The sequence below is a fragment of the Lepisosteus oculatus genome, chromosome 19, assembly GCF_040954835.1.
Source record: "Lepisosteus oculatus isolate fLepOcu1 chromosome 19, fLepOcu1.hap2, whole genome shotgun sequence".
NCBI classification, from domain to species: domain Eukaryota; kingdom Metazoa; phylum Chordata; class Actinopteri; order Semionotiformes; family Lepisosteidae; genus Lepisosteus; species Lepisosteus oculatus.
The window spans coordinates 5,858,971-5,875,716 of NC_090714.1; the positions used below are offsets into that span (position 1 = coordinate 5,858,971).

The window sequence follows — 16,746 nt, forward strand, 5'->3', positions numbered from 1 at the left end:
TTTATCCCACTCAATTTAACAAATATAGACACAACCATATAAAATGGGTCAAAATGTAAAGTTGCTGATTGTACAGAGAGATGAGCAACTTATTCTAGTATTTCTAGTATTTCTTTTTTCTAGTAGAAGCCCAAGGTAGATAGGCCACAGATCAGGTCAGCAGAGAGAACTGGTCTGAGCACCTCAGGAGAAACACAAAAAAGAGAGAAATCGAGGTCCTGTGCTGACGACAAGGAAGACTGAGAGTAAAGCAGGGAGGGAGAGAGAGAGCTGGGGATGGTGAGAGGGCTCTGCGCTCTAAATGTGGCTTGTATAAGGAAATTCTGAAATCTGACTCTTGGCACCAGACTGACTGGAGGCAAGCAGGCTACAGAGGCCTGTGTGGGGGTGGGGGGAATGGGGAGGGGGGACAGTGTTACTAGGATCCACATATTTTCCCTGCCGGGTCTTATCTGCTTATAGGAGACTGGGAGCCAAGTTAGCCCCATGACCCCAAGTGACAGACGCACCGGAGTTGGCATGGGAACGCAACAAACTCTGACAACACACACTCCAGCGCCGTCCCTCGTTCGGCGGGGACCAGCTCACCCGTCAAGACAGCAGAAGGCAGGCTGAGCAGGGCCTGGGGGAGACGCACTCCGTAACCCTCCCCTGAGAGACAGGGAAACTAAAACCACCGTTCGCTGGCCCTCAGACACCTTCAACAGCACGCGCGGGCCTCCTGTGACTCAAGCCTCGACTGCTTTTCTCATTTTTTGTTCAGAGCCCTATTTTATTCCCCCGAAAACGAAAGCAACAACATCAACAACAATATCCTTGGTAAGCAGTATTTTGGAGGTCCATGCCAGACGTTTTACTATGAGCAAAATAGAATTGCCTGAAACCTCTATCCAAGGGCTGACCATGCTCTCCTGCTGACACAAGACATCCTTATGCTTTCATTTGTTTCCAGCATGGACCACTGCTCACAACAAATGCCTTTTCCTATTTGGTTCAAATATAGAAGCCAGAGCTTCGCTGGACCAAAACCAGATAGCCAGCTAAGTTGTATGTAGGAACAATGATCTTATATCTGATGAATGAGCCTTTTATGTGAATTGTTCTCTATTTATTGTAAATTAGTTCCTTTGTAACGCTGCACATTTTTAAAAGCGGCAAGTGTGTTTTGTGCATTTTTGCCAAGAATTATTCTGCCATAAATTCAGTATGTTTTCTGTCAAATGCTGGATGATTCATTTCGCTCACAATTGGTGGCAGATGCGTACAATGACAGAAAAATGGTTAATTTGTCATCAGTTCTGGAGTAAACTCTAGGTAAGCAGAAGTACTGAACTCGGTACTGTGTAACCGAGTACTCTTTTAGGGAGCAAATAACCACAGACTCCAGTGTAAAGAGGTAAATGTTATGTTTGTGAAGGAATCTCAGATTGGGAGAATTTTCTGTCTTCTCTCATGACATCGTTTTTTAAAAAAAAATCTCTGTAGGACTGAGGTCTTTCTGAAGTGACCCTGTTTGTGCTGCTGTTGAATGAATTAACCCTGCTCGCCAGCTGGTACATCTGATGCTCTTTGGGTCGAAAAAGTAAATCAAATTTCAATTACTGCAATGCTGAGATATTCCTGCTCTCGTGAGGAGAGACAAGAAGAGCAGGCACTTCACCGCTTGGCTGATGGAAAAATTAAACTTTTATTCAATGCAAAAAAAATGGCACACAATGCAAATTGCAGCCATAAGCAGTTTCCTACCCAGATGCCTGAGGAGAAACAGACCTGTCAACCAAACATACTAAATAATTTCAGTGAGCTCCAGTCAATCCATCAAAAATGAAAAGGACATGCTAGAAGCCATCATTTCACAGTTGCACCCAGTCAGTGAAACAGAGAATATGGCTGTGCTTAATGTAAAACACCTGCCAACTGCAACTCATGACATCACATCCTCTTCCTAACACTAACCGAAATGGTTACGGCAATTGGCTTTGCTAACATAATCCAACTCAAGGGGATGTGATGATCCCAGTTTAGTGAGCACCAGATCCGTGGAAACACTCCATACAACTGATAGTGTGGCTTGAAATGCAGACGTCTACATTTTCAGGCACAAATTTTCAAGGCACAATCTTGCAAGCATGTACTTCATCCTCGGGAGCTCTGCAGGTTTATCAAGGAAGCAGCACAGAGAGTAGCAGCGGTATACTTCCCCATAGTGCTACACCTCAGGCTTGTGTTATGGGCATCCCATTGCTGTACGTTAGCCATGATTGGAAAATGGTAGCAAAAGTGCATAGGCCATTCATGTGCAGCACCAAATGTTTAGTGCAGTCAAGTGAGTGGGAGCAAACTCTGTAGAGACAGGGGCTGCCTTTCAATAACAAAAAGAATGTTTCTAAAAAAACCTACCAATCAAGAATCGGAAGAGGGAATGCAGTACTTGGAATGAAGCCTGATCTTGCTGTGATTCTTTAATGTGATGCGAGGAAATGCCCTGCCTATTTCCCAGCGAGGAACTAGTGAAATACCTACAGACCCCTGAGCGATTAACCTTTCCGCTGGCCTTCTGCGCCCGGAGGCAGGCTTGCCACCTGTTATGTTCTGTAGAGGGGGGGGAGGTAGATCCCTCAGCGGTTGGTTACGGACAGACAGCAGTCGCCATGGGGATGGTCCCAATGGGATTGAGGGAGAGGCATCATCAGCCTTTAAAAACCCATTGAAGCTGAGCGTGGTCAGTGCTGGCGAGCCACATAATGGTAGACAAGAGTGGGCAATGCCCTGCTGACACTGACTCACAGAGCTGTAGCCCTCACTGTTGTGGTTACTCTGCGATTCTCCCTCTGCAGCTCAGAGGCACCACTTGCAGTGCGAGGTGTGACTGTAATTCAGATGGTTAAATCACGTCAAGACTCCGATACAAGCACTGACAGTTCCTTAGGTGAGCTGTTTTGTTTGGGGTGGTTTATACTCTTTAAAGCATATGCTTGTGCCATCGCAGAAGGAACATCCACACCAGCCAGTGACTAAGCTTAGGTGGAGTCTTTCTCAATCAGCGGTGAGTGACAGTGCTCAGTTTAACAGACTGCAGTTTTGGGCGGAATAGAAAAGCACTCACCATGTGCAGCTTTCAATGTTGAATGAATCGGAATTCAATCAGATCCTTTACAGGTTTTAAAAGCCTCTACTATAAAACACTTTGGGGCCTTTGTCGCATCTGGACTCAAGACTCAGGAATTTGCAATGAGAGACTACGACACAGCTTCAGCTTGGAGATGGAGTAGGGGGACTGGGAGACAACATGGGGTTTTGATGACTTACTAAGCTTGTGGTGGCTCTGTTTACCTTAATCAACAGTACCAGCAGAAATCTCCTCAAAGAGCCCTTGTTTTGCTACAGTTACCCGTCCTTCCAATGAGGTTACACTAGTGTGTTTAGCCATGCTGTATGATGCAGCTTTACTGCTCTATTAAGAACCTTTCTTGTTTTTCCACCAGTTCGCCATGCAGGAAACATCAGTGTTTATTTCAGCTCACAAGTATAGAGTATAATAATGTACCGGGCATCGAAAGCTGCCGAGTTGCTTGCAAAACGCCTTACATTGTAGTGTGGGATTAAAGAGAAGGGTCAAGGCTGTGTACACAACATCGTTCCATCTTTGCAGCAGCTTTGTCTGTGCAAAAAAAAACACTAAAGGAAGGCAAAGGTCCTGTAGCCCAGAAGTTAAAGTTCTTTCTTTCCACTCGAAGGAAGAATAAAGAATGGCTTTTCTCTGGGTTTTCTATTCACACCTGGCTTTTAGGAAGCGTGAAGGTCTTGGTTTTGTCTTCATCTCAATAGTACTGCAGGGGGATGTATACTTGAGACCATCAAGGATAGCACTCAGGCGTGATATTAATAATACGTTAAGGAAGAAGGGTCAAGGTTAGCAACTAAGGCAGGGATAATGAACAGCAGCCATTAGGTCAATGTTAAAGTAGTTCAGGTGGGGAGCTGTGTCAGCATGCGTAGGCTGCAAAAGAACAAGAAATGGGTTAATTCCATGCTGAAAAGAAAAGAAAGAAAACACAACGTTTCGGCCGTGGAGCCTTCTTCAGGTGTGAGAAAGATAGGGCAGTCGGCAAAGATAATATAGCGTGGGAAAACACAAGCCAGGAGAGAGGAGGAGGCGGGAGCAGGGGAGAGGCCGAGTGGCCAATCAAGTGGTGCGAGGTCGAGAGAGGTGAGGAGAGGTGTGAAACGAAACCTCCAAATGAATAGAGAGAATCGGGGGAAAACAAGTCTGTCGTTGAGAGAAGGGGGAAGGTGTGAACCGAGTTTCAGGATAACGTTAATGTTCAGACTGACTTTCCACCATATTGAAAAGGGGAGACTTGGAGAGGTTCCCCGATGACTCGGTGTCGCGGCTTGAACATGCTTCAGCAAGCACATGTGAGCGAACCTCTGCTCTCCAACTCCCTTTTGCTCTCTCTCTCCGACTGCTGACGGCGAGGCTTTCCTCGGTAACCTGAGCCCAGGACGCTGAGCAGCCGAGCCAGCTTGTAAATCCCATCGGCTACGGACCAGCATCCGCAAGAGCAATCCTCAGCAGTCTGGGAGACTCCGGGGGAATCCGAAACCTCTCCCTGGATCTTTCCACCAGACAGGTAAGCACAAATACCCCTGCTTCTTGCCATGACTCTCCATTCCCCAGAAACCAAATGCTTTCTAAGCCTCCCTCCCGTCTGGGGGATATACACTGAAGGGCCTGTTTACATGTTTACTTCACTGGCAGAGAAGGGAACTACCCGTAATCTGGCCATCTATTTACTTTGACGGCAATTTACCTGAACATCTCAAAAACCCTCTAGGAACTTCCACCTCCTTTCCCATCGGTCCAGGTTTCTTCCCTGGAAAGAAACCAGCATTCCACTTTCTGACGAGAGGCAGGCTTGCAGACAGCAGCCCAGACTGAGCCCAGCTCCTCTGAAAGAGGAGGCTGAATAAACTATCTAACCAGGGATTAGACCTCATTCAGACAGCAGGTCTTGTTTTTGGTGGGGGGAACCTCAGTGATTCCAAGCAGTAGAAAACATGCAGAGAAAAACTACGTTAATTAAGCTACATTGTAACAGCCAATACAATTTTTTACTGATGCGTTGCTCTTTTGCACTGAAGCCCTTCCACAAGAATTTGCTTTACACAAACCATGTACTTATTTTCCTTGCCTTTACTCTGTCAGTTCTGCCACTGTTTTTCCTTTCCACCCAACGGATGCTGTGCTTCAGATTATAACACTGGCTGTTTGGGCACATACAGTACCAATCCACATACTGAAATGTGAGGAGGGATGTATCATTAAGTGTTCCTTCTTAGAGAAGGAACTGAACCCCTTTCAGTAGAAACATACCTGTATCATCCGATAAAACTGGATGCATTGCATAACACATGCAGGTATGTGATGCTATATTGCTATTTACCAAGGTGAGTCATATCATTCCCACAACTAGCATGTCATGTAGCTTCAAAATGTATGAAAAAAACAACTATGCCTTGTGTTGCTGTATTGAATGCAAAACTACATTCATTTCTTTGTTCAGCATCGGGCTACTGCTTTGTGAAAGACACAGCAAGGACAAAGAATAATATGCGAAAAGCCAGAAGTAAAATCTGTTAAACAAATTTGACCAACTTTACAGTTCAGTTTGAGACCATTCAGCCGAAGAATTTAAAAGAATTTTGATTATCATGGTGGCAGTGATTTTGAGTTGGAACTTCTTTTACAAGCAGTTTTACAGCCTGGTCTTTCAAGTTTTTTTATTAGCCTTTTGGAAAAAAAACAATCTGTGAGTTTGCACTCCATAAATTAATTAAACTGCCTAAGCTCACCCGAGACGTTTAAAGTGAACTGGTTGGGAGAATGGGCAAAGCAGGCTCCTTTCAATTTGTACAGTACTTTTATACTGAAAGAACTTTTGGAGTTTCTGCCATTGCGGTTGTCTTAACTGTCAGTTTTCCTGAGTATCTGTCTAATTTTTCTAAGTAGAAGTCCTGCAGAAAGCCCTTGAATTGTTATAAACCACTGCAGGCACGGTTGACATCATTCTTCCCTGAAGTTGTTTAAAATGTCATGTGCGGCAACAGAGATTTAAGAAGCGACATGGGTGCAAAAAGCTCTTCTTCCTGTATCTTCAAAGTTCTGGTTGTCTCAGCTCGCCTCCATCCACTTCCACTGAACAGGAGCTTCCAGGACCTCACTTCCCACTTTGTTCTCATGAGGAGTTGTGCCCTGAGTTTTCCAAGAAGGTTTTAATTTAGGCAGATTTTATTTGCTTTGTGTCTCTCGTGTGTGTGTGTGTGTGTGTGTGTGTGTGTTTGTGTTTTTTCTGGTGAGGGCGAAGGGGACTGATGGTTGGCATCGGCACACAGACTAACCAACTAAATGTGAGAAACTGTAGCTGTGAGGGGAGGTGGCTGCCAGGTGGGGGCACCATCCCGCTCTCTCTGGACTCTCTTGACTCGAGACTCGAGACCCCCCGAAGAAACTTTATTTGCACCACTGATGCACACAAAGACACAACGGCACTGGCTCTAATAATGGCGACATGCATGTTGACCCCTTCCCCTGTTGTCACACTTCCGATGTCCATCTCGGTGACATCATTCCACGTCGGCCCCTTCATTCTCCACACTTTGTCACCCTACCAAGCCCAGAAGATTTTCGTGAAATAACGGTCCAGGTGAACAACTTCTGGCAGCATTTTCCAGCCCTACCTCAAAGGTGCCAGGTTTGGATATCGCCCGACAACTCACAACTGGCAGCCCACTGAAGCTTGGATGAGAGATCCCCACAGGAAAAGTGTAAGGAATTATTAATTATTATTATGTTCTATTTCAAAATGTTTGCTTCCTCTATGTTCGCCACACACCTCAATCTTGAGACCTTACTTTGCTGGGTGGAAACAGTCATTGTGCAGCAAACATATCCAAGGAAAGGTTGTTTATTGAACTTCCTTATTTACGCTATGTCTTGCCATGAGAGAGTCTGCAAAAAACAGATCAGGCTCTGTGCCCTCATTGCAACAGAGTTAAGGTTAAGGGCCTTGCTCAGGAGCCCAACAAAGTAGAATTCCTCCGCCGGCCGCAGGATACGAACCAGCAACCTTCCAGCCACAGGCGCAGATCCTTAGCCACAGAGCCACTGCATCCCCAGTGTGTGGATCTTACCACACACTGCTCAGCAAAAGCCCCAACAACAGGACTCATAGAGCAACAAAAGAAAATGTCATGCTGAGAGCACACCAATTTCCTGGACTTCTCTCTGACTGCAACAAATTGACTGTTTCCAAATTGGGGTTTGGCTTTTCACTCCATGCAAGAAAACGTTCTTTGCATAAGTTTTCTAGTACGGGTGCTGAATTTTCTATTTGCAAGTTTCCATGTGTGTCCTCAGTTGGTGCCTTTTTGGTTGACAACCAGAGACAACATTATTTATTCCATTTGGAAATGGAAAAACGTCAGTCAGAACCCTCTTCTCAGCTTCCTATTAGTTCATGAGTGAGGGGGCCCAAACAGCCATCAAACCGACAGTACAAACTCGTATATCTTGGCATATCAAACTGGCATATCCTACTTCTCTAACAGGAGATGCAGGAACTATATGGGAGAGAGCTAACAGCTGGACTGTGTTTTGGCCCAGATTATTATTTGGCCCTTGAATTCGGCTCCAGTGGGATAAATTATAATGGTTCAGAGGTCATTCCAGCCCAGACACCAAGAACTCCCTTTCAGAATGTGGAATAGTACTCCCCCGCCGCACTGCCTTCAAAAATAATTAACAGCGCTTGTTTTCTCCACAAAGCACTTCAAGATGTTTTATGTAAAGTGCCACATCCAAATAGCCACCCCATCTGCCCCCCTCGAGACCTGATTTATTATGATTACCAATTCCAATTACAAGAATGACAATTATTTATTTTTACATTAGTATATTAGCTCTCCTGCGGGCTGCCTGAGCAGAAGAATCTCCGACGCTGCAGAGACACTAAAGAGCATGGGTTCACAATGCAGATTTTTGTCCTTTTATACAGGCTGTAAGACATAGTAAGTCTGCCAGGTGGATGATAAGACCATTTAAGCAGCACAATGACACAAATTGAGGCTGACAAACTGCCTACGGAACCCAGTCTGCGGTTTGACATAACAGTGTCTCAGGTTACTAACGACCGAATCTGTGAGGCATGCCCGAACTGTGATATCAACAATGAGACAGGGCCCTACAAAGCAGGCAATGGAGGGTGATAATTAATAGAACAGACACTTGTGTGTACGAGAACTTTCACGCTTGTGCAAAGTGGCTTTAAGTCATTTGCCACTTGCTGTCGAGTTCCCACCTGCCGGAGTGCAATGTTCAGAAACTGGGTGTGTGAGATCAAGAAGGCAGGTGCCACCAGACAACTGAACTGGCCCTCTGATATCAGCTAAGCCGAATCACTGAACCTTAAACGTTTCCCCAGCCATTTCTTGTTCCATTTTTTGAAAACTTTCAAAAGGAAGTGTGCAATTGTAAAGATAAAATATGGAAAAATACTGACACAGATGTTAGAAACTTGCAGTGTTCGTGTCTTCCTACTGAAGGCTTTACTTGTAGTGTGTTCAAAGCAGTTCCATAAATATTTATGACACTTTTTAACACTGTACATGTCATATATCCATGTTATTATGTGTCCATATATTATTGTAACCGATAATTATTCCTTGCATTTGCAGAACATTTTTCATCCCAAGGTATTCTGGAATTCTTTACAAAAAATAGGCGAACCTTTTTCATTCACTGCTGAACTGCAGCAGGCAATTGGGTGATGTGCACTAGCAGCCCAGTTTCAGCCTGGTCCACGTACCGTAAGAGGTTTCAAACCAGCAGTCGATGACAATGCAGGTCACACCACAGGTGTTGCCCAGAAATCTCTCAGCTAGAACAATGTTGAATCAAAATACCATTCAAAATTGCAACCCAGTACCTAACTTCTCCCCCCTAAAGAAGATAGAAGGATTTAATAAAGTGTGGATGCTGACATGTAATTAACCACTGTTATTGTCCTTTTATTACCAGCCATATGATCTTTCAATTACCAAGCAGAATCTTGGTACTTGTTTTAAACACACAGCTATGAAACACAGACAGAACTTCAATATCTCTACAGGTGTTGTTTGTTGCATGTGCAAGATGGTCCCTAGTGCCTTCTCTCCTTCGTATCCTTTATTATGTTTTAAAGCCAAAGTGCAAATTCACCCATTTTTCCTTTAGCAGTTTCTCTTACAGCTTGTGGCACCAAAGTGTCTGACGAGTCACTGTTTTGTTGCAAACCTGAGCTGGCTCCAATCACAACAAGCTGACCTGAGCTACAAGTTAAACCAAAGAGCCTGGTTCCTGCACAATTTCCTCATTGAAGGGGGAGGCTCAGCAAGCAGATGAATTCTGCTGCCAGCGGCGCATTAGAAAGCCCAACCTTCCGTTTCGCAAACGTTCACTTTGTCCCTTTTACGCGTCTTCAACCTGGGTGCGTTCCTGAGTTTTTGGGAGTCGCACGGTGTCGTGGGAAACATCGACCTGATGAGGAGCCAATCTGACGACATTGTATGTCTGCCCGGAGTCTGCCTCGAGTTGCCATGGTTTCCAGAGGGAGAGCATAGCAGAAGCAATGCAAGTCACCCCATGAGGCCTTGCCAATAGTGAGACCACTACTGGGCTAGTTGACTGCCAAGTTTGTGTTCAATCATCAACACTAATTGCAGCTGTGCCACTTTTTGTGTCTTCTGTAGGACTACTCTCCTTACCCATGCACAATTTGGGGGAACAGATGATGTGTTATAAAACTACGGATCAAAGAATTTGTCCCTGAATATGAATATGTCCCTGCCCCACTTATCCTTATACAGGACAGAGAACTAGACAAACCAGATGACATTTCTTGATTGGGACAACACCTTCGCTTTCTCTAAATGCTTAGCACAAATGCACTCCAGAAGTACTCTTTACCCCTCTACACATGATTTAGGATCAGACAGCACTTTTGAATATACATGACTCGTGTGTTTTTGGATGTCACTGGTGGAAATGCTGGGGACACAATGGTGATTCCCAGGTGACCATCAATCTTCGGGCACAATGTCTATTATTTGGGAGCCTAACTCTAGCCAGAAATTTAATGGGAATGGGTGGAAGCTGTGCACCCTAAATTGCACCTGGTGGCCTCCATTTGCAGAAGTTATTCTCATGGAAAGAAGGATGTCTCCACTCAGTTCTACTATTGTGAAAACCACAACGATGGGGTCAGATATTTTTCCTTGTAATTGGAATTTGATTAATTACCCTTTTCTTACTTCCTGTGAACTTCCAATTTTGGAAGTGTTTTGTATTTTCTTTGTTGTGTTTAGCTGTATTCAAAATGGTAATAAAATGTTTTTTTTACACAAAGGTGTATTCATTTAAGATTATTTTCTTCCCTAAATGAATAAAACATCTTGTCTGACCAGAGACACACTTCCTGTTTTGATTAAGAGTTAAACAGGTTAATCTAGTACAAGCGCACCATCATCATCATCCAATTTTATCTAACTGAATCACATTTCTTCTTTTGAACTCATTTACACAAACAAGCGAATTGATCTCTTGGTTTAAAGAACGTTATGTGTCGTGTTGGGAGCCTGCTGTCGTTGTTAATTATCTATATGTGATTTAGAACATGCCTTACACATCATTGCAATCAAAAAAGGATTTTATATTGTTCGTACAATATAAAGGCTTACAACTAAAGGCCCGGATTAGATCAAAACTTCAACCCACCTGCCAATCACAAATTCCAAACGTGTGTGCAGTCACCTTTGGCATGGAATTGCCAGGGAATCATTCCGCCAAACCCACAGGAATGCAGAGATCCATATAGAGTAACGTGCCTCTTTGGTCCACTGTGAAATTCTTCTCAGCGCAATGGGGACAAAGATTTTCAACCTTCTTACAATTATAGCCCACACCATAAAACAAGACATCTCAAATTGTAATGCTAAAGACTCTGAATGCCCCTTGAGGGATTTAAAAGGTTACAGTTTATTACAGAAAGCCTAGTACTGACCAGGCAGGGCAGCCATATTAGTGGACATGGAAACTGACATAAAACGAGGCATACAAAATAAGTTGGTTTTATAACAGCCTGCGGCTTGGTTTTGGGCTAGTTTGGGGTTGGTTTTGGACATTCAAAAAATGTAAAGCAAGGAATTGTAAGTGGTACCCTAAGACAGAGCCTTTATTCTGTAGATCTCAATATAAGTGCTACAATCCTCCAAAGGCTCACGCTACTGTTACATGATCAGGTTTAGTGAGTTTCCATGCTGTGCTCACTGTCCCGTTCTGTGTAGTTCCTACAATCAGACTCCTGGGCAGAATTACAGGATTTCTATTTCTCATTTCTGGGAGGGTTGTTGTGCTAAGGGCGCACCGCTTTTTCTCTGAGGAAATCCTGAATTGGCGCACTCCGAGTCCCAAAGAGTAAGCACAGAGGCTGATTAGCGGGAAAGATTCAGATGTGAGGAAGAAAGACAGCTACTGGTGAAAGGCAGTTTCAAAGTCCCTGTTTCAGCCGAACCTGGACTCTTACAAGCGTAGGTGAGCTGGTGTGGCAGAACTATGTTGACGTTGATCATCTGAAGGCAGACAGGCCCTCTCAGGAACACCACAACCCCACACCCCCCACAGCAGCCTCTGGGACTGCGTTAATAAAAGAGTTTAATGAGAGCATTAATGCTTGTCAAAACTGACCAATAAAATAAACTAGGAGAATGACAAAGAGAGAGCAAAGATTTTGGAGGGAACCCAGGGAATCAGGAAGCTCATTCACAACTAGAAACTCTGTAGATTGGCTGGGTACCAAAAGCAGAGAGATGGTTGCTATCAGACCAGCTCTTTTTTAGGATCCCATAGAGTCTTGATGAAACCTCACAGTGAGCTTTTAATCCTTATTAGTCTTCCTTCTGCACTCATTCAGCAACAACTGGTTTCATTCTGATTTTCTCTGTTCCTTTTGCCTGTGCATGGGCGTGAAATATGATTTGCTTCACTTAAAACACATTGGAAGCTTATGATAAATACTGAAACAGAAGAATCCTAAAATAAATCTTCTTTATTAGTTGTTTACCCTGGGTTTTATTTTCCTTTCATGATGAACAACCATACATACAAATCGCTCTGAGATTCTCCCCTTGTGTATCCCAAGGGTGGACTTAAAAACCCTTAGCTCCCAAAAGTAAACTTCTACTCAGGTTGACATGGTGGGATTTTCTAATATATTATGAAGTTGGATGTTGGGAGGCAACTGTAGTACACTATTGCAAAGAGTCAGCTGAAGTCTACATCACAGCGGGCGTGACACACAAGGTCTTTAAGGGATGCGCTGTACTGTTTTGACCTTGGCATTTTGGCATCGTTTTAACCCGTTCTAAAAGAGTCTGAGGAAGTTTACTCCATCTTTGGTTTGCTTTATATACATCCCCATTGTAAGATAAGATTGAGTAAGAGTAGCGAGAGGAGGCTTCTCCTTACCAGTCCAGACTGAGTGACCGTCTCCGGTAGGGTGGTGGCCTCTCTCCCCCTGTCTTCTCCGGCTTGGTTTGCCGGTCCTTCAGGGAGAGCCGCTGGGTGAACTTGGAGATCCCAGACTCCGGCCTGTGAGGGGAAGCACAGACGAGACGCCATTACGCCAGCGTCAATATTGAGGAAAAGCAGGTTGGCATTCCACCCACTTAAACACCCCTGAGTGGCTCCTTTACATTTCTGTGCCTTTCCGAAATCATTTCTTCCCAAAACGAATGATCAATGATAAAGGCAGCTCTAAAGACAGTAAAAGAATAAGTGAGAAAAAATAGCCCACCCCACCTCACCACCTCTTCCACACACAATAAGATATGAATTCAATTCAAAATGCTTTATTCATCCCAGGAGGGCAATTTAAGACGTGACAGAGAGACAGGAGTGCAGGGTTGAATGGACAAAGCAATAATGCACTGAAGAGCAATGGACTAAACAGTAAGTGCACCTAGAGAGTATTGATTATTGTTTGGGTGATCAGACACTTCTGTGACTTTATTTTTAGGCAGGTGAACTTCTGCACAGGATCCACATAGGCTATACTTTGATTGTCTTGACAAACTTATCAAAGTTGGAGAAATCCAACGAGTGCTTTTAAAAGTCCATCCAGGAAGAGCTTTAAAGAATGTGGAGAGAGACAGTTGCCTCAATACATTTTTAAGTGGGAGATCTTTATAAATTCTGACTGTCCTTATTACCAATAGAGGGACTAAGATATTTTTCTGCTCTGGTCTGCAGTTTGAAAGATTTGTGATTGGTTAAAAAACGTAACACTCTGTGTCCTTTCTGTTCTACATTTTCAGAAGTAACACTTTCAGATAATGGCTTCAAATCCACTGTGGATTCTCTAAGGCACAATTAGCAGAACGCTGAACAAATGTTCCAAGTGCTTACGCTCAGACGCCGACAGAACTAACGTTCTGTTAATTTCAGCCCATTAGTGTCTTCCACTCAGTTATATTTGGTTTTAATGGCAACAATTTACAATTCTAAGACCATCTCTGTTATATCCACAACCAGCAAATTAAATTAATTTAAAAGTCATTAATCACAGACTAGGGAAGGGGGTGTGTGTGGTGTTGAGGATATTACTGTAACTTGATATTCCCTAAATATTATGCTAGAATTCATCAGAAATTCTGGGGAAGTATTTTTAAAATGTCATGTGGAAGCAGATGAGATGCCAAAGACAAACTGATGGCTATTTTCCCATTGGCATTCTGTGTTTACAGAAGAAGTAAAAATATACGAATTTAGGAGCCTATAAAAAGCCAATTGTGTGCTTCAAAGCCAGGATACAGATATGACCTTGACCTGAGACCAGACAGTGTTTATTTCCATAACCACATCTTACATTATTATTCATTTCACAACTTTAATCTTATTAGTTAAGAACATGTCATAGAAAACAAAGTTATTTGAATCAACCTTTTTCAGACAACATGCTGGAAATGTCTTAGGAATAACTTTGGAATAGGAATAGTACAACCAAAACCAATCCGAGCTTTTCATTCCACTTAAATCTGCAGAAACGGCCTTCATGGAAACATTTCACACAACACTATTAGAGCTGGTATCCTAGATGCTGAACAATTGGGAAAAAAAACCCAAAACAAAACTAGCCAATAAACGAAATATATATGTAAAATTGAAAAATATTCAGAATTGGTTTCAACCCCAAAAATGAGTTCTGTGTTTCTGTGTCTCAACCAATAAAGTCGCTCTCAGACAACAAGTTGGGCACTATAATCCGTATTTAGCTGGTTCAGGCCTGGGTTATTTCCCTAAATGTTAACACACAAATGGCCCATCACTGCTGGGGAGTGACTATAACTCAGCTAGTTGCACAGCAGTCACTTCAGGAAGACATGAGATACCGGTGAGAGCTGTATAAAACTTACTTCAGTTCCAGCAATCTTGAAAGCTCAATGCCGGATTTCCCATTAGGCACTGTAGGCATAGTACAAAATTTTTAATTTAAATCAATGATCAAACACTATCTAGCGGCTGTCGAAGAAACTAGAAGTATCGAAGTGATGGTCACTCAACTCGCTCCATCAATCACGTGGTTTAGCATGAGAAGAGTTTAAAGCGCATCATGTCAATCGATGTCATTCAATTGGCGTTTACCCCTCGTTTTGCACATTTCGGAATGAAAGTGCATAGGGCCTACGAACACCCAAATCCGGCCCCATGTAAGCTTCCAATAAAAGTCGTAGAGCTGAGCCCAGCTGCTCATTTCCAGATTGAAAGGGGGAAGAGAGTGAGCAAATCACCTTTTGATTCCAAAACAGTCCTCTTCTCTGGGAAAAGGAAGTCAAGGGAAGTTTTCCCTGACAGATGGTGGTGAGGAAATGATTTTTGTCTCAAGACTGAAAGATAGTGCTTCCAGCTTGAAATACATTCCAGTTTAAAGATGTCTGTTTCCTTTTAGACATACCTTTGGTAGATATTTTTTTTCGAACTACAATTTCTTGAACTCATGCGGGTAACTAAATTATATATGGAAACCCTTTACTGAAGTGGCTGTGGCATCTTCTTTGCAATGCACAAGGGAACTAGCATTTTGATTAAGGCGAGCTGAATGACTAAGAATGTTAATAACAACACCAACAGCAGAAATAGGAATAAGAAAAGTATGCTACTTGTGGAAACAACAACAATAATGATGCTAAAACACTTTCTAGCCACGAAAAAAAAAGCACAAGACTCTACGCTCCATGAAATACAGAGTTGGGAACAGGCTGACACATTGTATCACGTTATTCACACCTAATTAAACAAATGACTTTGTTTCCATTTTAATAAAGAAGAATTAAAAAGAAGGGCGTATGACTCACGCAGGCCTCTTCCCACACCGAGCCAAAAAATGTTTTAGTTTCCATGGAGAGTTGTGTTTAGCCTCAGCGGCTGGGGTATTCTGAGGATTACTATCACTGCCACATCATTCCCAGCTCCGATCAGGAGAAGGGGTCGAATGAGGAAGCTCCGGGTGGGAGTACAGGCTCCGTAATTCCTTGGTTAAGTGATCTTGAGGATTGGGTTTTGATTGCTCAGTAATTGTAGCCTGGTTGCGTTTGAAATGATGTGGTGGATTTTGAAAGCATTTTTTCAGCTGCAAAAATTCGAGCTGATTATGAAACACATTCAGCCATGCCTCTAGATGTGGTTAGAAAATATGCTACAAAAAGCATTCTACATGTCCATGGCCTAAGATCTGGTAGAGTTTTTGTGTATCAGTGCCATTGTTATAAAAAAGGGGCATCCTTTTTCATTCGTCAAAGCTTTAAAGTAAAGTCCAGAAAAGTTCAAGATCTACATTCTGTTTATATTTCAGATTGTTCGAATACTGTATATCGCCCACATAATAATCAATATAATGTTTTTAGTTATTCACAGAATTAATCTCAGTTAAAAATGTTGACAAATCAAAATGAGCCATAGTACCTGTACAATTATTCAGCCAAAGAGAGGCACGAGATTCTACCCTCACTTAAGTATGATGCCTCTTTTCCAGTTTGCTCTGGAAGGTATACCCATAAATATCACTGATCACGTGGTTACAAATATCCCATTGGATGCATCAATAAAGCCCTTTGCTCCACACCCATGGCTTGAACACTTACAAGTTACACATTTCTGCAATGTGAAACCCCAATCCCTGGGTCATGGGCCAACTGTCTCTTAAATTCCTTGATCAAGTTTATGGTTCCATTTTATTTGGCTAGGTGCAGAACACGTCAGCAGCACAGAACTAAAAACACACTTGGACTAGCAGAAAGAGACAGAGTCAGAGTGCCCAGTCAGAATAAAATAATCTTCCATAATATATTCCATGGCTGATTTATTCTAGCCCTAGCTCTAGAGGCAGGACTGAAGTAAACCAGCCAGGGCTCTAGAGGTAGGGCTAGAGTAAACCAGGCAGGGCTCTAGAGGTAGGGCTAGAGTAAACCAGGCAGGGCTCTAGAGGTAGGGCTAGAGTAAACCAGGCAGAGCTCTAGATGTAGGGCTGGAATAAATCAACTAGGTTTTTAGAGGAAGAGCTAAAATATGTAAACTTTAGGTGTAGATGTAGGCCTGGAATATATTATCATTGAGTCTGCAGTGGTAGGGTTAAAATAAGTTAGCCTTCCTTTGCA

At 43.1% G+C, this 16,746-nt stretch overlaps 1 protein-coding gene across 4 annotated transcripts in view; it reads right to left on the reverse strand.

The window, feature by feature from the left end:
• Window positions 1–16,746, reverse strand: part of ankfn1b (ankyrin repeat and fibronectin type III domain containing 1b) — a 247,474-nt gene that overhangs the window by 51,982 nt on the left and 178,746 nt on the right. For all 4 annotated transcript variants that reach the window (XM_069180849.1, XM_069180847.1, XM_069180848.1 and 1 more), the window contains one exon: window positions 12,563–12,685. In XM_069180849.1, the coding sequence (XP_069036950.1) occupies window positions 12,563–12,685 (123 nt within the window). The remainder of the gene's footprint in view (window positions 1–12,562; window positions 12,686–16,746) is intronic.